The sequence below is a fragment of the Thunnus albacares genome, chromosome 23 (assembly GCF_914725855.1).
Source record: "Thunnus albacares chromosome 23, fThuAlb1.1, whole genome shotgun sequence".
Lineage (NCBI taxonomy): Eukaryota > Metazoa > Chordata > Actinopteri > Scombriformes > Scombridae > Thunnus > Thunnus albacares.
In genome coordinates this window covers 13,264,824-13,292,603 of record NC_058128.1, presented here as the reverse complement: position 1 = coordinate 13,292,603, position 27,780 = coordinate 13,264,824, and the positions used below count along the sequence as shown (strand labels likewise).

Below are 27,780 nucleotides of genomic sequence, written 5' to 3'. Positions count from 1 at the left end.
GCCAATCAGAGCAGAATGGATTCATCGTGAGGGGGCCTTAAAGAGACAAGAGCTAAAACTGCCTGTTAAGAGACAGAGGCTTAACTGAGGGTGCTGCATAAAAGGTCAATATAAGATGAATAAGTTTTTTTTAACCATGCAAAGCTACTCTAATGGAGTCCAAAAATAAAAATATGGAGCTGGAAGTGAGCACAATAGGCTATCTTAGGCCAATGTTGGTGGCATTAAATGTGGTGTCTAATTACAGCATAATTTGGTAGTAAGGGCATTGTATTTGATTTATAATTAGATTATGATCTTGTTAAATTGTGCCTAACAGTGTATTACGATCTCCTATTTGGTTTCTAATTAGAGTATTATTTGGTATAAAAGCATCTAAATATAGTATATTTGGGGTCTAATACAGCATTATATGCAGTTTCTAATTACAGCATAATTTAGGTGTATGGTGTCTAAACTGTTTGTTTACTGTCTAATAAAGAATGTCTTATTTCTAGTTTTGTCTATTTGACACAAAGCACGGCTTATCACATCTTATTACGTCTTATTACAGCATAATTTAGGTGTATGGTGTCTTAACTGTTTGTTTACTGTCTAACACTATTTTTAGTTTTTGTCTATTTGACACAGAGTATGGGTTATTACTAGTTACTAGTCGTAAAATAAAGTGCGACCGTTTCTTTTTTCTTTATGAACACAATATGACCCTGGCGAAACTGTTCTGATCTGAACACACGTGTAACCGCCCGCTACATAAGTGCCATTGCCCACACACGTCTCAGTGTGATCTATCCCGGGGTCCATTTGCGTCGCCAGTGCATTGCAGCTTTAACCGGTCCATCATGCCTTGCGGTGTCCCAGTTCTGTTCCGATGTAATTTACAAGCTCTCCGGACTGCCTCACTTCAATGATGGGCAGAGGGGCAGAATAACACACAGAGCAGCAGATGTTGAAAGCTCCGCGTCGGATGCGCGGTGACCGGACAGACGCGTGTTTACATCCGCACGGTTTATCACAGTCCTACAGGCGGGGGTGAGGTCTGATGCAGGCGCGTATCCGCACGGTATAAACAGGATCTCCCGCATGTTGCCCGCATACCATGCAGCGGAAAGTATCGGATTTTACACTGAGGAGAAATACTGAAGCTACGGGACAAGAGGAGAGTTTTACATGCTCTGACACACAGTGATCTGCGGCTGAACAGAGGTATGATGTTGGCTTTTACGCAGGCCTGAATGCAGTGAATCTATGGCTCAGTAACTTGAATGCGTCAGCCCATGAAACATTTTAAAGCTGTTGCCATTTAAATAAGGCTATAATGTTATTTTTTTATAGTAAATTTCTTCCTGTCATGTGTCAGAAAGACGTACACTCAGAGAAGGGCAAAAACATATGCTGATGAGTGGGTGCATAACTTTATTTTTCTCATGTTATCACCTCCATCCTCCTGTTTTAAACACTAATGTGGCATATAATTCCATAATCTACTTTTTAGTCCATATTTTACACCCCATTACATCCACAAATGGAGTGATACTGGTGTTCGTGACACATTTGTCCACATACCTGATCAGTGAGCCAGCAGGAAGTCTGAGTGAGTGATCAGTGTGTGAGTGGATCTGCTGAGCCCTGCAATGATGAATCTCTTAATAGAGTTGGGCTATAAGCGCTCACTCAGCAGTGCTTTTTAATCAGAGTTCCTTCAACTGAGTCATACAGCTACAGTCCTTGAGGCACATGTGTGATAGGAAGCAAGGGCAGAACTCATTCAGAGGTACTACTGTAGTACCTTTTGTAGTAGGTGTACTCTGTTGGACAAAAACACAGTGAGAAAACAATATATCTCTTTACCGGTATGCAGGACAATGGAACATAAAAGGGTTTTCGATTGTACAGTTTGTTTCAGTTCACACAGACAAGATTGTGTCCTGCTTATCTACAACTAACCAACATTTGCAAAATGAAACTGGGCTTCTGCAAAACATTTTTTTTCGTTGTGACAGTATTTATTTCTTTATAAAATGTCTCCTTCTCCTTTTTTAATTAACTGTTTATGTTCCACATGTCCTTACAGATGAGGAGATAATCTGTTTTCCACTAAAATGATTAGTTTGACGTCATAACATTGGTCTGTGAAACTGATCTGATATCAGTGAACATTCAAATAAATGATTCAGTATTTTCATCTTGAATCAGCTTATTTTAAATCAAGCTCTGCCTTAAAGTAAACATGTAAAATTGCAAGCTCAGTGACTTCACTAAACACCCGTCTCTGGCTTTTTAAGCCAAAGTCTCCATTTAAACAACCCTCTGACTGTTTCCCCCCTCTGTCATTCTCATAATCTAATTTATTGATTATGCAGTGCACTGATTCATTTTTATTATCCAGCCATTGTTTCCTAAATAAGTAAACATGTGATTCCATGCAGTTGATATTTGCATAAAGAAATAAGTGGAGAGCTCTAGTTTTAACAGATTTTACAGTGTAAATCCAGTCCAGGTCATCTTTCAGCAGACTCCCCCCGCCGCCACCACCACCTCGTGGTCAGCTAAGCTCCAAGTCTTACGAGGTTAAAGGCTTATGTTCTCCACCAAGCTGATTATTTTTAACTTTTGAGACTACAAGGTGTCATTCAATGGAGTTGACAACCCGCCAATATGGTGAAAATATGAGGCAGAGATGGACTTTGATACACTGTTTTCTATTTGTCATCAGTATTTAAATGGTATTTCCATACATGGCAGTGGAAATGGTGGCAAATGGCGCTTGTTGTGAAACTCCACATTTGTTTGTTCACAGGAGAATCTTACATTGTTCATAGTACATACTTTATGATCGACAGTACCTGAATGGAAAGCTGCTCTGTCTGATTACCCCCCTCTGAGGCTTTTCACTCAGCTTATTCCAGCTTTTGCCAAACATGCAGCCACCTCGCTCTCCTCAGCTGACAAAGTTGATGTGGAAGTAATCTCTTGAAGGTGCCTCTATTGAGAAGCACACAACTACATCTAGCAGAGCACTGGTTTAACATGAAGAGATTGAGGCAGAGGTAGCACATTGAAAGGAATACAGGAGCTTAAAAAGTGTATGTTTTTGTATATCAATTTCTCATTTAAATTGTTATAAAATCTAAATTAAATTTAGGTATAGTATTAGACAGTATTAACAGAGTCCAAAATTAAGTGCCAAATGCGGGTAGATTTTCCATTTTGCGAGTAAATCTCAGAAGGCTATCCACCACACTGGTGGATTTGTACCAAAATAGTCATGTAATAAAATATCTGGCATGATGGCTCAGAGGAAATAAGTCATGTTTGTCCCTATACAATGTAGACACATGCACCATATGTGTTTTTTCACGCGTCTAAACAGTGCCATGAAACTGTAATAGCACTCGAAATGGTCTGAGATGGAGCGCCAACCTCAGACCATCTCAAGCGCCCCTAGTTTCGTGGCACTGTTTATCGTACGGGACATCAGCTACTGGACATCGTAGCTTTCTGCTAAACTGTCACTTGCTGCTGGTCTGCTGCTAGCTACCGTTAATTAAATAGCTATTATGTGGCAACATTTACAAGGATTAAGCCCATCTTTAAAGCAAAAACCCAAACCCACCAACGAAAAGGAGGACAAAAAACATAACAAAAGAAAGTTTTGTGAGAAATGGAGTTTTGGAGATGAAGGAGTTTCAAGAGGCTGCAGTATGATGCTGAGGCTGTGGTTTGTACTCAATACCTCATCTCAATGAAATGCACTGAAAGGGATGTATATGTGATACAAAAAGGCCCTTTATTATTTTGGCCGGTGAAAAATATGCTTTGCCAGTGGATTTTTTCATCATCACTAGTTCCCTTGGCAGGTGAGTCAAAAAGTTAATTTCAGACACTGGTATTAATATCAGTGAGAAGGAACAGGAAATATGGGAGAGGGGTAATATGAGGGCTGTGTGCCAACTCAAAATCACAAAGTCATGAGCCTGTTACTGTGCTGAGGGCCTGTGAGCCTTCAGAATACTCCATCAAAGAAAGTGACATCTTGTTTGAGGGATAAAGGTCAAAATCTAATTTAATTTGCTTTTTATATCAAAATACCTGCTGACATGAGCATTTCCTGCATCTGTTTGTGTAACCGGTCACTTTGGTCCTATTGGATGGGTTGCCAAGACATTTGGTACACACAATCATGTTCCTAGAGGGCAAATCCTACTGACTGTGGTGATTCCCCTGACTTCTCCTGTAACGCCATCAGGTTGACATTTATCTATTTATTTCTCCTCATATTTTTATGCAGGAACAAAAAACAATTGCCAAGTGTATTATCAGTCCTCAGGAGACATATGTTCGTCTTTTGTTCTTATTTGAGTCAGTGAGGTGGTGAAAGAGAGAGGACTAATTCATTTTTTATTTTTGTTTAGTTTGTTTTTGTTTTGTTGAGGGGGAGGGTTTGACAGTATGGCGAACATACAGCACCAGTCAAAAGTTTGGACACATGTTGTCATTCAAGGGAATGGGAACGTGTGTCCATATTTTTTTACTGATGCTGTATATGTAAGAGTTGTCTTGAATTATTGTTTTTATGCACCATAAATATTGAATGTACAGTATTTGTACTAATATTTGTGTAAAATATCTACTTCTGTCATTCAGGCTGGCAATAATTAATAACTTATATACAGAGGACAAATATAACTATATTCTAATGTACTTTCCTTTATGTTCTTATATGAACTAAGGCTGTAACTAACAATTATTTTCATCATCAATTAAACTAATTAGACCAATTATTTTATAGATTTTCATTTTTATTGAACCAACAGTCCAAAATCCCCAAATATTTAGTTTACTATCACATATGAGAAAAGCATAAAATCCTCACATTTAAGAAGCTGGAACAGTTAATTGATTATCAAAATAGTTGGTGATTAATTTCTGTTGATCGACTACTAGGTTAATCAACTAATCGTTGCAGCACTAATATGAACTATATGTGGGTATTATGCCAATTAGTCTGAGATAAATTTCCCCTGTGGGAGGTCAACTAAACCGCATGATTGCTCCAGTTGAACCTTTGGTTAATCTCCACCAGCAGACCAGTTCTGAGACCACTCACCTAATCCTGAGATTGAGAAACCCTGCGGCAGCACACACCTCCATGTTTTCTCGCAGCCTGCATTCAGAGAAAACAAAGAGGAAGTGACAGGAAAGCACTGGTTGCTTCTTAATTGTTGGTGATTGTTTGGTCTACTTTCCCAGACCGTGCCCTCCAATCAATCCAGTCATCTGTGTAAGGTTCGGACAAAGCCAGAGCTGTGTCGCCATGGTGAGGGATTGTTTGCATCCAGTCATGCCACTACCCGTGTGGACACACACACACACACACACACACACACACACACACACACACACATACACACACTCTCTCTCTCTCTCTCTCTCTGTGCAGCATGCTCTTTTGTCTGTGCACCACTTGTTTCAGAGGAACCCCTCCTGCTGCCACAACCTCCTTGTTACTTTACCTCTGATTGCATCATCTGTTGTTGAACTGCTCACTATTGCTGCCTCTTAGATTTTTTGTTGTTGATAGAATCAGTGTTTTTGAAGAATTTAATGGAAACTGGCAGACCATCTGTGAAATAAGCAAGTGTCAGAAGTTCAAACTTTATTCATAAATTACTTTGTTGAAGTTTAATTAAGGGATGGACCGGGATGAGCATTGGGCTGAAGCATGAGAGGAAATGAGCTCTTCAGTGGGTATTTTGCATTTAAACCCAGACTTGTTGTTGGTGTGAAATTAAAACCTTTTATCTTTGTACCTCTAACGCTTATCTCAGGGATATTAAAGGAGCTTTCAATGGCATTTTTGTTCTGATCCATCTTATGAACTGAATTACAAATAAACACTGTCTTGTCACACTGTGTTCCCTCCCTGACTCTGCCTTTCTGTGGCATCCTGAGAATGATACTTCAGGGGAGGCGGGCTGAAGTCACAACTAAGTTTAGCTCAGCAGTTCATAGCCCAGACGACGCAGTATTCTTCATGTCTGAAACCAAATGGCTGCACCAAAACTTGTCTTGGCAGCAAGGATTTGTCCTGATAGCAGTAACCTTTCCTCTCCACAGCAGAGTCACTATAAATCTTTTCAACTATTTCCTTGTATCACCACAACCATAATGAACACTACTGAATCTCCTCTGCTGACTTTAATACCCTTGGAAAAAATACTCTGTGTCTCTGTAGCTCGTCCTCCCTTTGCTGTTGGTTGCTGTTTTTGTTGTTTAGCAACATGCTCGTTCTGTGGTTCATTTCCTTCTACTGTGCATAGTGTAATGTAATTTCACATTCTCAGAAATGGACCTACAGTACAACAGTTTCTTCAGTTTTCTCATACAACAAGGCAAATAAAATATCAAGCAGAGGTCTACAAGATGACAACAAGACAGAGTCTACTATACTGGCAGCGCTGTCAGGCCATACTTTCATGCTATGTTGGGTGGACTGGAAAATCGTAAAGACTTGCGAGTGAAACGTCATCTGACAACTCAGGAAGGTTTTGTGACTGAGTTGGTCATATGAAGGTTTAAAGTCCTGTGCGCTGACAAAATTACATTATATCCATTAAATTTGGGTTTAATAACATAGATTGACGGACTTTGAAGCCGTCCATGAAGCGTCCACGTTTGCACCTTATGAGTACAAAGTCAGAGCTATATTGTCTGTAAGTCAAAGGTGACTTCCAGCTTACCAATAGATGATAAAGGCCTACTGAGCCAACAAGGAAGTAGAGTAAGCCCATACTACCTCAAACCTATGGGTCCCGATGATAACTGATAAGGGCCATTTAATGGGCTCATAACATCCGAAGCAGGTGGTCATAATTAAGACTTGGAGGTTGACGTGAACGCTATTTACAAGTTGGAAACTCCTATATGACGTCAACACATTATACATAGCAATGCTTTGAGATAAATGCTAATGTCAGCATGCTGACATACTCACAACGACAATGCTACAATGCTGATATTTAGCAAGTATAGTGTACATGTAAACCATGTTCAACACCTTACTTTAGTGTGTCAGCATGCTAACATTTGCTACTGGGGACAGTAGCGTGTCTGCAAAATGTCATGGCAGTCCATCCAATAATGGACATTTCACTAACAACAAATGTGAATCTCAAAAATAAACAGAATTTCAAACTGATCAGAATTCAATTTGAGGCTAAACAGAAGTTATATAAAGATTTTCACCTCAAACAGTCTTAACGTCAGTGGTTGAATTTGTCTGTGTGATGGTCACGTTTTCAGGACACTCTACTAAGAGAGTGGTGCGTCTCTCGAAATAAAAGGGAAACTCTACTGTCCTGGATTCTCGTTGAATGGATTACTGCTTAAAGGATTCAGCATGCAGTTGGAATGTGGAGCATTGAATCTGGCTGTTTATTAAACTGTGACTAATGGAAAAGGAAATTCCAACAGCTACAGCACCTTTTCCACCGGTTCTGAGGTTACTCACTGTAGAGATGCTTAGCTCAGTGAGTGGATCTAAATATGGACGTGTACATTTACAATGAAGCTAAACAAAAATAGAAACACATAGTCTTAGCATACTAATTTGTGTTTTCTCAATATGTAGCCTGTATTATTATTATTTATTATTATTATTTATTAATACACTGGCAGTGGGAGCATTAAAGTAACTGCAATTTAGATCAAATGCATAACAAGAGAGAAAGTGGAAATAGTATGATGAAAATGTGGAACAATACCGGCAATGGCTGTGGTGAAAGAGTGTCTGCAGCTTGCTGAGCCTCATAGTGATTCAAGTGTTGGGAGTTATTAGCAGGGTAAAGAAAATCGAAGCTCGTTTCCACATGGAAACAGACTTCAGTGGTCATGTTGTTAGAGCTGCTGTGCAAAGGATTCGATTAGTTTTACATTGATGAGTCTGAAGCCACTGTGGCAGTATACTCTGACCTTAAGTTTACTGGGTCACAGCTTCTTTATTCTGTGTAGTAACTTATATAGATTGTCATTCTCATCAGAGTCACCCATGAAGAACATCTGAGTTGTTCTGATATGGATCAAAGGATAAGAACGTATAGAGGTCTGATCAGAGCCATGTCTGAACATCTGCTCCTGCACAGCTGCCTGCTTCCTATGACACTGTATGCTGCTGCTTATAAAAGAAAACATCTTTCAGCATATGTTGTGATGTTTGTGTCGGGCACCAGTGGGAGCCTGTGATTCTTAGTGAAGGAATGAAAATAATTGTACATTCAACACAAAAAGAACACAAGTAGTGTGACCTAATAATCGCTATTTCATATGGTTATGGTTTGACGTTGTGGGACATAGACTGTAAACCTGTGACTCCATATATAGCTGAAGAGTGTCTCCACAGACTTGAATCATCTTTTAACTATGTTGACTGTTGGTGGAAAATATTATATTTAGTCATGAAAACATACTATGAACAACACTGCCAGAATCAAGTCTCTTGCTAAAGATTTCTCATTTTTGCCAATTTTATAAAAGCAAATTTACATGAAGCCCAATGTCAGTTCTGTCCTAAAATCACTGAAGTGCTGCTTCTCACTTAAAGGGAACATATGATGCTTTGTGTGATTTTCTATTATTTTTATTCTGTTATGATGTCAGATGTCTAAACTTGATGTGAACGTATGTAAAATGCTCTCTGCAAGTTAAAAGTCCAGGCTTCAACCTGCTCTTCATTTGCATTGTTACCTCTGCTTCCCCCCTGTGATGACATCAGATTGTTCGCACATGTCCACAAACTGCTGTCCGTTGGGAGCCTTTGTGACTAAGGTTGTTTCATGGGTTGTTCACGTCCGCTTGCATATTTCGGACTAGATTCAAGCTCGAATATGTACGGATGTATTTGAGAAATTTTCCATTTTGAGTAAAGAATGACAAAAAGAAGCAAAATACAAGATGCACGATATTCCAGTAGAGCACTGGAATATAAATATAGACCTTGCTATTGGCAAGTGAATGAATTTGGACTTGAATGAAGTATAAAAACAACTGCTGTAGCTTATTTTGCTCTGTTTTGATAATATGTTTATGATAATTGTATCACAGAGGAGCAAATGATTTCAGTACGATTTCTCACAGATGTGCGAATAGCAGGTGTGTATGTGTGTGTGTGTGTCCGAGAGAGAGAGAGAATCAGGTTGGCAAGCTTGTGTTAATGCATTCTCCCTCCAAGTGTGATTTCTATATTACTCATCATCGAATAAACACTCAATCACAACATGTCGATTGCAGCTGTGAAAACTAAAGGCATCATCACATCATCTGTTAGAATACCGTGCGCTATGACACAAGGCCACAGACCTTTTTGTTAACAAGCTGACAGCGAATTAATCTTAACAAGTTGAGAAACACTCTTCAAATCAAACTTTTCCAGTAAACAGAACATTCAGATTATAAATGTTTTCAGTCTGTTCACTCTGGACACATGTTGACTTTATAATTAATGAGAGAATATTGTAGACATGTTTGACGCCCTGACATCTCTACATGAGCCACCAAAAATGATTTGGTGACAATTCAGATGTCGCACTTGGCCTGAATAAACAAATTGCTTAAAATAATACTTTTACATGTGTTATGAAATAAATCTGCTGTCCCCAGGTAGATTAAGAGTGTTTTGTGTATTTTTCATTCCAAATGTGTTTGCACTCTTCCTTCAGGCCACCCCAACCTTCCACTCTTCTTTTCATTCACCTCATTTGCTTTGTTTATCCATCTGTTCCTCCAGTTTTGTCATTTTTCTGTTTGCCCTCTATTCGCTGTCCCACTGCGCTGCATTCATAGGAACAGTCTCATTTACTGTGCTTTAACAGGTGTCTGGGTTCAGATGCTTCCTGCGGTATCTGTCTACAGTTACAAATCATCCTGCTCCCCGATGAGCCTGATGCCTTCAGTGCAGAGGAGTGTGCAATGTAATGCCGTCTCAGTAGGAAAAGGCCTCAAGGGGGAATGGTAGTTAAATTGCAGGAGGAATGAGAGTCCCATTCCTGCTGTGATGAAGATGGAAGGTGACTAAATTGTTACGGGAGGCCTTCAGCGATATGGAAGTCAAGGATCAGAGCTGAGATAATGGCCCACACAAGAAAAAGGAGGGCTGCTTCCCAGTAGGGTTGCAGAAGTTTGAGCATTAGGCACCTGCTCCTTCACTGCTCCGATCTGCACTGTTGCTCAGGCTTGCTGTCGTGGCCGTGCCAGGTTCCTAATGGCTGCCGCGCTACTGAGGTGCTTGTGTCAGCAGTTTGAAATGGCCCTCGTTCTGCCTGCGTGCGACCGCTGTAAGCTTTCCTGCACTGACACCAGCAAATGAAAAATATATTGGATGAGGCCTGTTAGACGGTCACAATCGCTGCACCACAAGTGTGTTCTTACAGCAATAAATCAGCAGCATTACAGGAAATGGCTTCTAAAGAACAAGTACTGTAAGTTCTCTAACAGGAAGCTGTTGTCACTCTACACAACCATGTAGTGTTTGTTGGATTGATATATCAGGTTTTAGCTGTTTCCTTCCACATTGTAATTAATTTTGTAGTTGTCAAGTTGCTAAGGAAGTGTAGGAAATAATGTCTTGAAACAGGAAAAGAAAGGTTAGGGCTGGTAATAATTCAGCATATATCAACATGTGGTGGAATTGTATTGTGAAAATATCATCATATCGTTGTGTGTTCAAAGTAACTGTAATTAAAACTTAACAATATCAGTTATTAAAACTGCATTAAATATTTTTTTAATACCTTTGGGGCCAGAGCAACAAGTTGTAAATGCAACATTACAAATCTACAAATCAATATGTTAAACTGTTCTCTATTTACACATCCGGCAGACATGAGTAAACATTTGAAGTAATGTTTCTGGCCTACCTGATGAATATTCACTCACCCAATATTCACTCTCCTTTTAAGTCTGTTTTGTCTTTCACCAACTCCTGCCAACTTTGTCTGGAAATAAGGTCAATAGGCGTTTTTGGACCAAACAGTTCTGAGGATTCCCTTAAAGGAACTATATACTGGGGAGTTCCCCCGAGAACTACACACCTTGAAGGATTTTTTTTCTTCACACCACCAATAGGAACGCTTAAGTGACGGCGGTTGGTATAGCAACGTTACCTCTGCACGCGATACGACAACAACAAGACGGTGGACACTGTGACTGCATTGTATATAGGCTCAATATAGCCTGAACTTCACTGTCAGTCCATTTGTCCGTGTTTTGTTCCATTTTGTAAGGCTTAACATTTTACACATTTTTAAAAATGTCTGTTTCTGGTGCTGCATTGGCTCATGTGTTCAACCAATCAATGTAGACTCAAGGTTCCTCTTGTGGTGGGAGAGTACCTACCCTGAAGTAGGAGCTAAAAAAGTCCCACAAAACTGCATTGTAAGAACTACAATCATTCCCGGTTCTTGCAGTGCAGACACAATAAAAAGGGGATTGTTCCTCCAACAGCTCTTAAAACTATAAAAAGTTCCTCCGGTCCGAAAGCACCTTATGAGAGTGCTGAGACTGAAACAAAACCATAAAGTTGCAGGCCGCAAAAGCAAAACAATGAGCTGAAAGACGCTAAAACGCTCCATAGAGCTGAGGGAAACTGCAAAGTCTGGCGATGATTCTCTGTTGGTTCATCACTATGAGTGACTCCTTTCACATTACATGAAGTCATTTGATCAATTGTTAATAGAAAATTATTGATTTGTGCAGCTTTAAGAGTTGTTTTCTTTTTCCTTGTCAGGATGGACAAAGAAACAGTTTTAGCACCCCCCTGTGGTGTGGCGGAATGAGGGCCTCTGGATGAAGGCCATGGAGCTGAAAGTGTGGGTGGACGGAGTGCAGCGCATCGTGTGCGGGGTCACAGAGTTCACCACATGCCAGGAAGTGGTCATTGCTCTGGCACAAGCCATTGGTAAGCTTGAAACATCTTACAACAACATGAAAAACATCTCACCTGTTCACCGGTGGTAGAGGCTCAAAAAAGTTTAATATCGGACTGTGAGCTTTAAATGTGACATATAATTGGATGTATGATGTGGAATTTGCAGCCCAACAAACACATCAGTGTCTACAAAAATCCAAATTAGTTGTTTTAACATGATGAAAAACTTAAACTAAAGTGGTGTAAATTATATTTTGTCATGGGGATATGCTGTGATGTGGGCTGTGTCCAGTATTGGCCAGGCAGGTTTGTCAGCCTGGAGATGATAAATTGCCCTAAAATGAAAAGTGACTGGAGGGCACAAAGAGATTTTCACCATAAATGGGCTGCACAAAACAAGATGAGTCATGCTGCAGACTTTTGTTTTATTGACATGTTGACAATCTGCCTTTGTTAGTCATCGCATGGACTCTATTGTACATAAGTCTTTGTGAATTCAAGACCATAATATTCCTTCAAATTGAGGAATGTTTAGTGTTTTTACAATGGACAGATTTATCACTTGATCTTCCTACAGTGATTTCTCACTAAACCCTGTAGATAGATATCTCAGAGTTAAAACATGTGTGTCTTTCACAGTGACAGTGTAACAGGAGTTATGACATTCACTGTCCTTTGTGTTGTCTGTGCCTTTTGTCCAGGCCAGGGCACTTTGATGTGAATGGCTGTAGTGATGAATGTGCCTCTTTTACAACGACCCTTACTGTGTGGGTGGGTTGAGGGTGGAACGGGGTTGTGTTTTGCTCAGTGGTGGAAAAAGCACTCGGATCCTTTACTGAAGTAGAAGCACCAATACAGCAATGTAAAAATACTCCATTACAAGTAAAAGTACATAAGTATTATGAGCTTGATGTAGTTGAAGTATTGCAGTAGTGGTTTTGTCCCTCAGACTGACATATTATTTTGTATGACATCATTAGATTATTAATACTGAAGCATCAGTGTGTAAGCAGCATGTTACTGTTGTAGCTACTGGAGGTGGAGCTAGTTTGAGCTACTTTATATACAGTAAGTTTAGTCCAGTGGTTGATTTCATGGGAGAGGAAAGAAGAAAAACAAAAATCTGATACACAAATCTGTTTTCAGTTTTTGGACTTTTTCTTTAATCTTTGATTTTTGGTGAAATATTGGATCATTTGAACATTTTTGGAAATGAAACCATGTGAGAATTTTAAAGAGAAAAATTATTACCATTTAGTGGAGCTGTTAACAACTCAGCTCATAGACATCTGAAATGTGACCCCGACTACACACTGCTTTTTGTAAGACTTCAAAAGACAAAAAGGTTGGAAACCACTAGTTTCATCTTTAACAATGTGTTGTATTTTAAAAGCTTGTTATATTATTAATTGTGGCAAATCTTCATATGAAAAGTAAAAGCTGTTAATAAGTGTAGTGCATTACAAAGTACAATATTTCCCTCAGAAATTAAGTGGAGTGGAAGTATAAATTAGTATAAAATGGAAATACTCAAGTAAAGTAAGTCCCTCAGTGCACTTGAGTAAATGTACTTACTTTCTACCACTGGTTTTGCTCTTATCTGCATGTGTACAGACAAGAACGCTGGTGTACACAGACAAACAGACATAGCCATGAACCATTGAATCAGGTCCTTTTTCCCGACAAAAGTACTGTTTGCTGAGGGGGATTTTCCCACTGTAAACTTCTTTCATTAAACACACTTGTAAAGTTCTTTGAATCTGCCAATGTTGCACAAACAGGGGGAGAGTTGTGAAAGAATTTAATGAATATGTTCTGTCTTTTTGTTAGTGTTTTATCTCTCTTCATTCTGACACACTTGAAACATTATTTTGATCATTTTTAAAAGTGTGCATCACTTCTTATTGGAGGGTTCACTGGGTGTTGACGCCATGGCAGCATTCATTGTAGAGCTGCAATGATTTCTTGATTAGTCGATGGACAGAAACTATTGATGAATAGACAGAACTATTGTTTGTCAATCCTTAAGGTTTGGGGAACAGTGATCAAAAAATGTTACCATTATCTGACATTTACAGACCAAACTAATAATATATTAATTGAGAAAATAATCAACAGATTAACCACAAATGATATAATCGTTAGTTGCAGTCCTAATCCATTGGTTTCTCTGCAATGGGGACCTAAATTCCTGATGTAGTGTTATACTACTAATACTACTACTACTACAACCACTACTCAGTTGGATAACATGATTGAGCAACTTTCTCACTTGTTTGTCAGAGAAGAGGCCACTATTCAAAGTAAAACACAAGTTCTGGCTGTTGGCTTAATATTTACAGATGGTACCAAGCCAATAGATGATTCAAGCTACTTTACAGGCCAGAAATCTGGGCGTCGTCTGCATAACAACATGAAAGTGAATGTTTAGTCATTATGACTAATGTGTCCAAGGGGACTAAGAATAGACCCTTGGGGAACTGCAAGTCAGAGGGACCTCCAGGGAGAAGGCATCACCAATTACGAAAGAAAAAGTTATTTTTCAGAGAAATTGATTAAAATTGAAGGGGGTTGATTATGTCACAAGCAAAGCTAATATAAAACTAAACAGTCTCCAGCATCAGACTTTGATGAGAGCTGTGTATGTATAAAACATATTTTTCATAGATGTTTATTTATGTAAGTGATCAGCTTGAAGCAGATCACTATCTATCTGTAGCTAAATTAAAAAATGTTGGTTTGCTCATGACTGTCCATCTTGAAGAGGATGAATCTTTGCATGTGTAAGCTAGTCGGAGAGCCAGTGGAAAAATCTACATGCAGTATGTAGAAAGCTAGGACCAACAGTCTCAAACGCCTCCTCACAAACAGGCGCAAAATGAGTTGGCAGGGCAGATGGTATGAGATGGTGTACAGGAACATGTCTGGACCAAGGACAGACCTGGAAAATGTCATCTGAAACCTTTTTTCTCTTGTTCTTTCTTAGTTTTTAATATTAGGTCTTCATATCTAAATAAACAACAGTGCAAGTTTAAGTTTTGAAAAAAACATCCCTTATTTAATATGTGGTGGTAGTAGTAAAATCTAAGCTAATGTGATTGATTGAGACTGTGTGGGTGTGGTTTGGTCAGATTTTGTTGACCGTGGCCTGACAAACTAAGAAAACAGCAACACAGCTGGGAGAATATTTTGATTTAAATGTTGCTTAACGCTGATTGTTACATGACATCACTTTTTCCCAACAAAGTGCCACCCAGTTCAAACCAGCGAGAGTGCTCATGGAGGACCCCATCACTCACAGTAAAAAAGCTAAATAAAAATATGATTTTGGGGTCTTGAAGTTGTCAAGAAATGTGTTAAAGCACCACATAAATCATTTTTTAATTTTTGACCCAGGACGCACCGGAAGATACACTTTGATTGAGAAATGGCGGGACACGGAGCGTCACTTGGCTCCTCATGAGAATCCAGTGGTGTCCCTCAACAAGTGGGGTCAGTATGCTAGTGACGTTCAGCTCATCCTCCAACGAACCGGCCCGTCCGTTAGTGAGCGGCCAACCTCTGACGGGCAGTCTCGCGTCCCAGAGCGTGGCCTCTACAGGCAGAGCCTCCCGCCTCTGGCCAAGCTCCGCCCCTCAGCGGCAGACCGCTCTCTCAAACGAAGGGAACCCAAACGCAAGTCTCTGACCTTCACTGGAGGAGCCAAGGGTCTGCGGGACATATTTGGGAAAAGCAGAGACACTGAAGGTAGCGTGTGGAGTTTGTGTGTTTTTGGGATTGCCGTTATCAGTTATGTTCATACTGTCAAAAGTGGCCGTCTGTATTTACTGTCCTCATTCTCGGTCCTTCCTTCCCTCCCTCTATGCTTCTACTTGTCAACAATCCAATCACCCTGCTTTCATCTCCCACCTCTCCATTCATCCATCCACCCAGCCAAACAGACCCAGCACCGTGGTGTGAGCCTGAACCTGAGCAGAGTTGGAGGTGGTGGGGTAGCATCTGTACCTGGGAGTCCAGCCAGAGAGCTGAGCCGACTGGTGCAGCTGCAGAGAGACAAACTCCAGGCCCTGGAGAGCCGTCTGCTGGGCTGTGAGGCCGAGCTACGAGATTGGGAGGAGGCCGCCGGTGAGGCCAATGAAGTGAGTAAAACCACAGCTGCCTGTGCTGTCACTTACATGGGAAGTAGATGTGTGCTGATCCAGCGTGGTTGTGGTTTATATTCTCTTGGGGTAAGAAAGTATCCGAGTTGAATCATTTTCAATTCACCAGGAAGGAAACCTGGAGGAGGAGCTGCTGCTTTTAGAGCAGCAGGTGAGGAGGAATGATACTGAGATGAAGGAGGAGGAATTCTGGCAGAACGAGCTGCAGATCGAGCAGGAGAGCGAGCGGCAACTCCGGCAACAGCTAGCCGAGCTGCAGGGCCGCGTACGTGACTCTGAGGCCAAGCTTTCAGAGTACCTAGCTCGCATACAGGTGAGCTTAGCATCATTGAGCAGCTACCCAATTCCTCTGGGTGATATTCAATTTATAAATAGCATGAAAACGTTCCTGTGCAATCTCTGTGTGGATCTTCACCCAAAGTTAACATTGAAACTTTCTTACTGAATAAAAAGTAGAATTACTGTTATTTGTTAGATAGATTATTTTCATGCCAGTTTTACTACATTATTTACTATCTGTTGTATGGTGTAGGGCATGGAGGCAGGCCTGGAGCAGGAGAGGCTGCAGCAGGAGGCCCAGCTCAACCAGAAAGTCAATGAGGAGGAGGTACAAACCAGTCCGTCTTGGTCTACAAAACACACAACAGCACACAGACAAAGAGCAATGTGGTGTGGTTTACTTACAGAGATCACAACTAGTTATCTACATCTGAAGACCCTCTCTGTCAAACAAATATGATTTAACTTCAGAGTATACACATGTACTGCAAGCCAAAAATGAAGCAGACCTTTTAAAAATGTATCTGACATATACATGGTTGTGGTGGTGAAATATTTGTAAAATTCTTTTGTTTATAATCAAATATCTGAAAAACTAATAATCAGCCACAGCTGTACTTTGTGTTTAGTGCCAGTTAGCAAATGTCAGCATGCTAAACAAAGATAATAAAAGTGGTTAGCATGTTGATATTAGGCACAGCAGTACTTTGAGACAAATGCTAAGTACAACCTCACAGAGCCACTAGCATGGCTGCAGTCTCTCAGTGTTAGTCTCTGAGTTTGGTTGTTAGCTTTGCATCTGTCCAGCTACAATATAAACAGTTAAAGATCTCCTCCAGACATATTTTAAGACATAAAAATTCTGGGAAATTTTTGCTTGGAATAATAATGTGTGTCTGAATTTTTATTTTTTTTTCCCAAAGAAAGCACATTAACATTCTCAAAATGGCATCTATTCCTTATTCCTCATTAAAAATCCCAGAATCTATGAATATGCAATTATTTTTTTTTCAAAAGTTTAATTGCTTGATGCAAAATACGTCCTACTTCACTGAAAAGTCTGTTCTCAGTGTATGTGCACTGGAAGCTTCAAGTTTTCATGTCACACTTAAAAAATTTTTTCCTATTGGACCAGGATTAGCTTGCAAACTAGTTGTGATGTCACAAATCATGCTCGAAGGTACGCCCCTTAAACTCAGGTTTTTGATGAGCACAGAGAAACTTTCCTCCTTCAGCAGATGTATGTGGAAACAGCTTTTAAGTATCAAAGTGTGCACATGCATCATTTTTAAGTGGAGGGTGACTTTAATGCTGCTCTTTAAATCATATCTACTAGCAAATATCTTAGATATATCTTAGATACTTTTGCCCATCTCCTCTGAAAAGCTGTGATGAGAGTTGGCTTTTACTCTGCTCACTTCCACTCTGGATTTCAGGTGCAGGCTCAGCTAGAGAAAGTGAGGGCGGAGCTGGAAATGCAGAGCCAACACACAGCACGGCTGGAGAGCAGCTGCAGGGCGTTGGAACGCTCACTTGGCCAGTCCAGCAAGAGATTACAGGTCAGCTCAGAATCCACAGTTAGCATTTCATTTATTGTTAGTTTTCCATCACTGTAGCCTTAAAAGTGTCACGAATGTAATATATCGCCTGGCATTTTCACTCAAAGCATTGGAAGATGTTTGAAAGATGCTCATTAAAAAGTTGGATATGTTTGGCTCTGCTGGGTGTGAAAATCCAGTCCTCTTCACACAGGTGGAACCATAGAAATCTACTGTAAGCTCATTAAGTTGTGGGCAGTGAAGCAAAGTTTAATCTCTGGCTTGCAGGGATGTGCAGTGGATCCTTTGCTGCGTGCATCCTAGTATGAATTGAAGTGCTCTGTGTACAGACGAGGTCCAGTAGGGTGTGGGAAGCGTGAGGTAATGAGAGGGGGAAATCAGAAGGGGTATTACAGCATTCTTTGCCTGATTAGAGAGGGGCCTGATTAAGTACACAATCCCTTGCCTGCAGTTGCATAACCATTTGGGGGCTAATTCTTCTCTTTTAGCTGCCTCAACTGTGTTATGACTTCTGGAGAGATCCTGAACAAGCTATGATTTGTGATAGATTTTCACCTATTGAATCCACCACAGATGAAGCAATTTAAAAAAAGATGCAAATGAGGGTACAGCAACTGAAATCATGTATGTCTCTGCAAAAGTTTGCATTCAGTGCACCAAATCTATTTGTGATCTTTGTTTTTAATATATCATCACATCTATCATCATATATCAATCCCTCTTGGGTATAGACCTCATTTATTTGTCATGGTGTTTGTTTTTTTTTTCTTTCATAGGAGAAGGAGCAGGAGCTGGAGCAGCTGACAAAAGAGCTACGACAGGTCAACTTGCAGCAGTTCATTCAGCAGACCGGTACCAAGGTCACTGTGCTGCCTGCTCAGCCTGCAGGAGAAAATGGCACGTACACACACATGCACACACACATACATAGGCACGCACGCACACGCAGACTTGTCACATAAACATCACGCTGTTAAAACAGGTATTAAAAAAGGGCACTGTACTATTATTGCCACATGTGTATGTATGCAGTGCCACCTGGTGGTCATCCAGAGAACAACAGCTCAGACTGAAAACTTGGTGGGGCAGGATTGTTGTGCCACAACAGCTTAAGTCTGTAACCCCATTACATGGACCAAATCACTAACAGTCCTGAAATGCTGCAAGATCACAACAAGTCAAAAGGAAAATCCTCCAGAAAGTTTTTTTGTCATGTAGTAATAGCTGATTCTCTCCCAGCTCAGTTTGATCCATGCATTCACTAATGTATCAAATTTTATTACTGAAATTAATTACAAAACACCTCAATAGCTAGTCTTAAGATGCAAGAATAACATGTTAGATTCTTAAACTGAGTGGCATCTGTTATTGTCTCTAGCTGGCCATTAATTTTGTTTTTCTTGCTACAGAAGTGGACTCTGGCTCTCTTAAACGACTTGGCTCGTCACGTCTCTTACCCAACGACCTCCGCACTCTTCAAAACACCGTCTCCTCCAGCCTGAACCCCGAAGGCATCTACGTCTGACCCAGAACTGTCCAGGAGACATTTCCTGGAGACGTTATTTGGACAGCAGGGTGGGCTGATGTTACCAGGACTGTACTTATAACTGAATGGGCCAAAATTTTGCCTCACAAACTGCTTAAATGCTCTTGAGCAAGGCCCTGAAATGAACCTTGCTCCAGGGATCCCTCAAGTGTGGAGATTGTTGGCAAAAACATTACTGGAGGATCCATGGGGCATCACGAAAGACGAACTATCATCTGTTTAGCATCTTTCCTGCATTGGCTCCTCTTTCATCTTCCTGAGACTGAAACTGATGTCAATATACATTTGCATATATTGACATTTAATCTACTATGTGTGAAGATTCCTCCTAAATCAGTCTACAAAAGCTTAATTTTCTATAAGTTTAGAAAACTACAAGCCAGCAGATGTATTTTTGTTGACTGAGGAGGCAAACAGTGCAGATATATTTTATTTGTATGCTGTAGAAAATATATCAGGATATAAAGTTTGGACACATATGCATACACAAACTAATACATGCACGAGCATGCACAAACACCACACCTGTGCTATGAGCATAGCCATATTGGATTGCCTTACTCTGGTGTTTTAAAACCAGACATCAATAAGTCTAATGTTGCAACAGAACTCAAGGTAGCTACTGAACTGAACACTATGCGCCATATAAATTTACTATATAAAAAAGGCTTAGCACCAATTCAGGTGACTCCTAGGCGTAGTGACTGATGTCAGTAAAACTCAACATTGGCTCGATCTTTTTTTTTTTGATATTCATTTTTTTGTTTTGATTTGAAGAGGGAACAAATTTGCCTCATATTTCCTGTGGAAAACCCATCATTTAAGATAAATTAGCTAAGAGAAATGGAGGTAAAAACAAATTTAATGAGTCCATTGAGTGATGTCATCAACTATTTTTGGTGAAATAGTTTGGCTCAAGGTTGAGTTTTATTTTGGTTTGCATGGTGCAAGAGCCATTATTCTCCTCTTTGTTTCAGTCTAACGCTTGTGTGAATGTGAATGGAGAAAAGCGTGATGACAAAGAGTGACGTCATACCCAGGTTGGCCACCGGGTGGCGACAAAACCTATATTATTCAGATAGGTGAAAGTTAACTGTGTGAAAGTTACTCCTGTTTGTCTTTATTCATTTTCATGTGTCATATACTGTATGTATGACTTTGCATATTGTTTTGTAACAAAGCCTCAGCACTTTAGCTTTCAGTGTATCATCTGAGGTGCCACTTACATTGTCGGATGAGTGTTTGACTTGTTTCACTGTGTTCATCAAGCAGGGACATGCATACTCAAAGAATATTGTATTAATACTGTTAATACTGTATTATTTTGTTCCTCCTGATTTCTAACATTATAAGAAACAAAAGATGTCTCATATTTGAACCAAAGCTAGTGTGACAAAACATTAATAGTTAGATGAGTGTACTTTTTTTACACAGTATGTATGCAACTTATGCCCATGAAAATTATCCACTTGAGTATAATAGCAGTTGCATACAGTATATTTTTCACAGTTTGTTGTTGTTAGGTGCCAGATAGTTGAGTCCTGTTACACAGAATAAGCCGATCTGTGACAGAAAGTTTCAGAGGAAAGAAAAGTATTTGAAACTTGACTCAGAAGAAGTTGACAGTAAAATTCTTGTTCTTTCTACAAACTAAAACACTTAAAATGAATGCATCTATAATTTAGCAGAGGTCTGGTTCTTATTGTACATACCCATGTCTAGTTGAAAAGGATATTTCTCTCTGGGTTTCTGGGATTAGATTGAAACAAACTGCATAAGCAGCAGCTCATATTTGTGCTGTGAATGTATGATAACAAAGAAAATCCCTCCCTCCAGTGTGAGGGATCATTGTTTGCTTTGCAGTGCAAAGGTAACCGGAGGAATTCACATCACAACTTGGCAAACTATTCTCAGAAATTGCTCTGTAACAGAAGTTTTTTTTTCTCTCCCCCTCAGTATGCAGTATTATTGTCATGGCAACGACTTCAGCTGTGACGGGGAGACTGTAACCCACTAATAAAAGCTCTCGTTGACTCAAAGTTTTGAATAATGGCATGCCTTACTGAGAAAAGAAAATGTAAATAATGTCTACATATCACAGCAGTCTATGGACGATTTTCAAAGAAGACTGAAGACTGAAATATGCAGAGTGCTAAAGAGGGTAGATGTTAATACTGCCGTTCAATAGGCAGCTCTGTGTGCATGCAATAATGTGTGATTGGTTTATTTTCACCCCAATTAGTGGCAACCGAGGATACAATTCATTTTGTTTTTTGGTTTGTTTTGGTCCTTCTTGCCTTGTTGAAATTTTAAAAGGTAGAGATTTGGTGAAAAGCAGACAGATGGTCAAAAACATTATCTTCCCATTTCATTTATTCTGGCAAAACCAATGTTTGTGGATGTTAAAAATATCCATATTACATTGAAAGCTTACAGTAAGTTTACCAGCATTGCTGGTTATATCTTTTTTCCATTTTCTTGTGTATAGTTGTAATAATTGGTTTGTGTTGTGCCATCAATGATGCTTTTCAATAAAAGTGCATATATAAATGAGATGATGGAGCCATTATGGAAACAGCCATCAAGTAGTTTTGAGAGCTATTTTAGAAACGTTGCAGCTCAGGGATATTTCAAGACACAGAATTACTCATTAGATAATGGGCAGAAAGTAATTGAAGATAAATGCTGTTCATGATGTCTTGAGCCAATTTGACAAGTCAAATCATATATTTGCTCTCACGCAGCTGTTTGACAAGTTTAACATGCAGCATTGGCTCATAGACACAATATGATGAATGTGACTTAAGCAATGATTTGGTTCAGAGAGAGATGTAGCTTTGTTTGAAAAAGCGAAATGTTTATGTTGGTACATGATTCATGTTGAAGCTAGTTCCAGTTTGTGCCTTATGTGCATGCCGATTATATTCAAGTCACAGTGCAAAGCTTATATTCAGAAAAATAAATACCCAGGATTTGTTTTTGGAAAACCCCAGAAGGTCATTTAGCAACACTTACCCCTGTTGTGAAGATATTTCCAGATTCCTCAAAGACTCATATAACATATGGATGAAAAAATAGTCTGTCTGCTGCACACTGAAAAAGACTTTTTGTAAAACACAAGCAAAATATTACCAAGTTAAAGCCAGTATATGACAATATAAAATATTGGAAAGAAACATCAATATATACCAATATAACTGATAATAAAATTTTTAATTCTGGTTCAAGTAGAGAAGTGAGAAGGAGATATGAAATTTCTGCAACCAGCTTTGTTTGGATAATGAAAATTTGCGAAATAGGTTAAAAAAAATTTAAATTTTGCTGCAGGTAGAATATTTTTTCATCCAGATGTTAAAGGAGTCTTCGAGGATTCTGGAAATACCCTTAAAATCAGGCATTTTGTGACTTGAATGTAATGGTACTACAATACATGAAAGGCACAGGCTGGGACTAGTTGAAGCCACTGTGTTAATAGTGTAATCCTGTTCCTTGAAACACCCCTCAGTGTTTACATGAATGCTTCACTGTAAACATTATAGGCTGCAGAGATGAACTGTGCTTTGCTAACATCACTGACTCACATTAACCAATAATTTAGTCAAGACAAATCATTTTATATTCGTATTATTAGTATAATTTTGCATGATTTACTTACAAATGTACCTATTATAGTGTTTAGCTTTCTGCAGTTTAACAAATATGTTTCTTTGGGTCCCCATTCTGCCACTGTGTATGAAAGACATGGAAATCAAATTCAAGGACAATGTAAAATATATAAATAAATGAATAAAATATATTTAAAAACATACCAGAAATAAATAAACTGCTATACAGTGTTGATTACTGTGATTATTTGTGATTGTGTTTTATATTTATCAGATAGAAAGTATACAAGAACAGCCCATTGCTACTCCACATCACAAATTAATTTAGGAATATGCACCATATTAGCACAAAATAAACTAAAATAACTAGGATTAGCATGAAAGTTCATTCTTTACCTTGGAAATAAAGTTTGATAAAATTTTTAAAAATAATTCCTATCTCAAGGTCCATTTATTAACTTCCCCCTGTGCTTTCAACCTTATCATAGTGTCTTCATCAGTGAATATGGTTATGAATGAAAGCTTGTAAGTGGACCTTGAGTTAGGATTGCTTTGTCCATCACAAGAATTAAAGTCTTAAAACCAGAATTTTAATAAAGGGCCCTTCTACATACTGACCATTCGCTTAGTCTGCGCTTCCCCTGAGTTGCTGTTGCTACGCCTGTCAAGTTTTCTGATCTTACATGCAGTTCATAATGATAATGGAGGCAGATATACCACTAAATTATTACTTTTACAAAACAGTGGGTCCTTGACAAAAGCAGGCTTCTCATATCTGGGTGGTGACCACTGATTTTGCTGGCTGAAATGAACACTGTTAGATTTTATCAACTGTAGCCAGCTAGCTAAGCTAACATTACCTTCATGAATAGGTTGAAAATGCAGTCTCAATCTGAAATTTAGTGTTTCCAGCTGACTCGTTTTAAAATGAGAATCACATGATGGCTACATATCCTGCTAAAAGAATGAGGCTAAAAGTGCATGTCCCAGGCAAGAAAATCAACATCCTCAGCAGTTAATGATCCCTATTGAAGACATGGAAATAAAGGAAAAGCATTGTTCTTGTATTGCAACTTAGAGCTAGTTAGTCCTACTGTTATTTTATTTTATTTTATTTTTTTGGAGTATATTTTTAAATTATTTTTTTAAACATAAAAAAAGGAATTATAAAAGTAAAACAAACACAATACAGCCCGAACCACATCTTATTATCCCCTTAAAGGACCAGTGTGTAGAATTTAGTGGCATCTTGTGGTGAGGTTGCAGATTGCAACTAACCGAATATCCCTCACCCTCCCCTTTCAAGCATGTAGGAGAACCTAGGTCTGCCGCGAAACTCAGAGGGCCCTCTCTAGAGCCAGTGTTTGGTTTGTCCATTCTGGGCTACTGTAGTATCATGGCAGTGACAATATGGCGGTCAGCGTAGAAGAGAACCTGCTCCCTATGTAGATATAAAGGGCTCATTGTAAGGTAACGAAAACACAACAATTCTTAGTTTCAGGTGATTAGACACTAATAAAAACATACTTATGAATATTATATTCCATTTCAGCCAATGGGTCCCCCTAAATCTTACACACTGGTCCTTTAACCTCACTCACACCAACCTTCCCCTCAGACTCCTCAAGGCAAAACAATACAAACTACTGGCAACAAATAGCAAGAATCCATAGCACATTAACAATTCATACTGAGAAAGTATACATACCAGAAAGTAATCAACTAATATAGAAAGAAAGAAAGAAAGAAAGAAAGAAAGAAAGAAAGAAAAAGGACAAGACAAAAACAAAAAAACAAACAAAAAAAACATTACTGTGTACATATATTCATACAATGATATATTGTGCTAATGTAACTCCTGTTTCTTTCCTTTTAAGAAACTGTACTAAGGGATCCCATATTTCCTTAAATGCCTCCTGTTTTTTCATAGTATATATGTTTTTTTTTTCTAATGCTATACAGGATGCCATCTCCTTAATCCACTTACCTATAGATTGTTTATTTCTAATTTTCCAGTTAAGAACTATCAGTCTCTGTCTCTGTAAACTTACCCAAAACCCTTTTTTGTTTCATAACATTTGGGTGATTGGGACAGTACATCTTATCTTTGATTTAGGCTAGTGTAGGCATTTCATTTTCTCCTTATGAATTAAGACTCCATGGTCATTTCTGTTAAACTTTATTATTGTAGTTTTAAAAATCCATCCACAATTCATACAGTATAAACTTGCCTTTCCTCACTGTCACAACAACCCCCTCCCTTAATTCTGTCCCCCCCCAAATTTCATTGAACACGTTTAATTGAGTTATATTATTTTCTCCCTGTTTGTTTGTTCTTTCCCTGTGCTCTCCCTTTTGCTGTCTTCCTGCATCTCTCTTCCTGTCTCACTGGCGCCATTCTACTCTACAATAGATTAAATCAGGATTAGTTAGGGATGGGTTAAGAGGTCAAGGGTAAACTTTGGGTGAGGTTTGGCTTGGCTTGGCTATTAGGGCAAATTTGGTGCTTTTTTTGCCAGCTAAACACCTAACAAAATCCAGCTAGTCCTTGAACATTTTTGTGGTTGGTTAGAGGTCCACACACGAAGAGGTTGGGAACCACTAATCTAGAGCATCCAGAGCATAGACAGTGGTCCTGTTTTGCAAGGTTGATAATTTTCTTCATTAGCAAAGCCTTTTAGTATTGTATCAATCACCCAAAATCATGCTGTCCCATTCACATAAACACAAAATAAAAACAAGCTAATTCCAAAAATAGAAACATGATATTAACAAATTTGTACGTACCTATGTGACGTCACACCAACAAGGACATGCAATTTTGATTATGTGGTTTCACAGCTAGGGCTCAGCAAAAAAGTTTTTTATTTTCACTCATCAGGTGAGAAAATAAACCCTGTGTGGTTATACTGTCCCATTTGACCTTATGTCCCAATCACCGTTAATTCACTCTACTACCTTTCCTACTTTACCCACCTTTCCAGAAATTCCCTATCAGCAAAACAAACAAACTTTATTCTAACATTACCCTCCTTAGCTTAGATACTTGGACAAGCAAGAGGCTATATATTTATGTTTTATATGTATGTTTCACTTTCAGAATGAGGGCTAACCACTGTGTTTGGCTAACGTAACACTATCTTCAATAACTAGTTTAGATGGGGTTTGCAAAAGTGTAAAATTCCCTGAATTGCACAAGCAGGACAGAGCTGCTAATGTTAAACTACACTCTAAAACAGCATGGGGGGTTACTACAGTGGATGTGCTAGTTGTGAGCGGGGCCTTTTTAACTTAACTTGTAACACCACAAATTAATGTAGCATGAAAGCTGTTGGCCTTGGAAGTAACACTGGGCTAGGGTTCGGTTATCATGTAGGTAGTCAGCTAATTATCTGGACATGCTAACTTTTGCAACTGGAGCAGACAAGCATGTTATATCCATTTCTTACACTTCTGCTCTTGTATTTTTGATTTTGGAGAGGTTGAAAACAGAATCCACCTGTGATACTCGTTATATTCAAAGTATCATAGAGCTCATTACTTCAAATCCATGACCCACTGTGCCTTATAAATGCAAAAATGATTGGACCAGCAGTGTTCAGGGAATGTTTAGAGAACAGGCAATAACCAAAACCAAGTGACATGCAGTAAACCCAGGTTTTTGAGGCCTCGTGGTAATCCAGCATTGGGTAGACAGAGAAAAAATGAGAGAAAAAACAATGAATGTGTATGTGCTGACTGTCTTCCAGTTTTGTATCCCTGAAATCAAAATACTTAATATTTCACTATTTCAAGTGCTTGTAATATCAGCTGTGGCATTCATCTCACTAGAAAAGGTTGATTTGTTCTACTAGGGTGATTTTTGCGGTTGTCTAAACGAGATGAGATAAAAGCATGGATGACCTTCTTTAAATCTACGAAGGATAAAAACAACTTAATTTTTAATATGTTTCTGAATTGCAGGAAGTGGAGCCGCTTCAGCCTCTTTACCAGCACTTCAGAAGTCAAGTAACTGTCAGAATCACTCCAAGCTCTGTGGCCAGCCGGCTTTGTGCAGGGAGGCAGGAAAACAGATGAGTGCCAAAATCGTCTGGAATAAAAGTTTCTCCAAATAAGACCCAATGTCAGATTCATTTTCAACTTTGGAGGAACACTCATGATACTCAACAGAGTTGGAGAACTTTGGTTATCACACCAGGTGTTTTTGTGTTAAAAGTCATTTGTCCCTCAGTCCCCAGTGTATTCCAGCTTTAATACTTTAAATGGAGCTCAACAGCTGGGTCAGAGGGGCTCTGATTACATCTGTGACCCTCTCACACCAGACGATACTTGAAGATTTCATTCAACCTGTTTTTTGGGTTTGTTTTTTTTTAAACTATAGCTGTCTTGTGTTGTTTATAAGCTACCATCATTACATTTAATAGACTGCCATCATTACATTTTTAGCAGGCATCACTTTTGGTGATGTATTATACAGTATCTCATTAGGGAATAAAACTCTAAAGTAAGTGACAGCAGCTTTCACCATGCAGCCATCAGCCAAGACTCTATCCATTAAAATACTATTTATTCAGTTTAAAACATTATTTTTTCCAAAATCTGTGCAGCCTGACTGTTTTTAAATGGAGAGTTATGAAGGAAATAGGATTGGATGTTTAAAAAATGGGTTTACATTACAGCCTGCAAATTACAGTGTAAATATTTTGTA

General features: G+C 39.0%; 1 protein-coding gene across 2 annotated transcripts; it reads left to right on the top strand.

Annotated features, from left to right (window-relative positions):
- Positions 1–643: 643 nt before the first annotated feature.
- Positions 644–23,307, top strand: rassf8b (Ras association domain family member 8b). Of its 2 annotated transcripts, XM_044343007.1 has the most exons (9): positions 649–1,206; positions 11,783–11,953; positions 15,320–15,670; positions 15,857–16,062; positions 16,193–16,396; positions 16,616–16,690; positions 17,799–17,921; positions 18,698–18,818; positions 19,331–23,307. In XM_044343007.1, exons 2-9 carry the CDS (start codon positions 11,842–11,844, stop codon positions 19,444–19,446), a joined length of 1,308 nt encoding a protein of 435 aa, XP_044198942.1. In that variant the 5' UTR covers positions 649–1,206; positions 11,783–11,841; the 3' UTR covers positions 19,447–23,307. The 2 variants fall into 2 exon arrangements, with proteins under 2 accessions (XP_044198943.1, XP_044198942.1); XM_044343008.1 differs by lacking the exon at positions 17,799–17,921 and having other exon boundaries at positions 644–1,206.
- Positions 23,308–27,780: the final 4,473 nt, after the last annotated feature.

What these genes read in the sequence shown, in the direction of transcription:
- rassf8b (XM_044343007.1), top strand. Translation starts at nt 11,842, where the DNA reads ATGAAGGCCATGGAGCTGAAAGTGTGGGTGGACGGAGTGCAGCGCATC. An exon ending in CCGCCGGTGAGGCCAATGAA is followed by an intron (nt 16,063 to 16,192) that starts GTGAGTAAAACC and finishes TCAATTCACCAG; the next exon opens with GAAGGAAACCTGGAGGAGGA. An exon ending in AGTCCAGCAAGAGATTACAG is followed by an intron (nt 17,922 to 18,697) that starts GTCAGCTCAGAA and finishes TTTCTTTCATAG; the next exon opens with GAGAAGGAGCAGGAGCTGGA.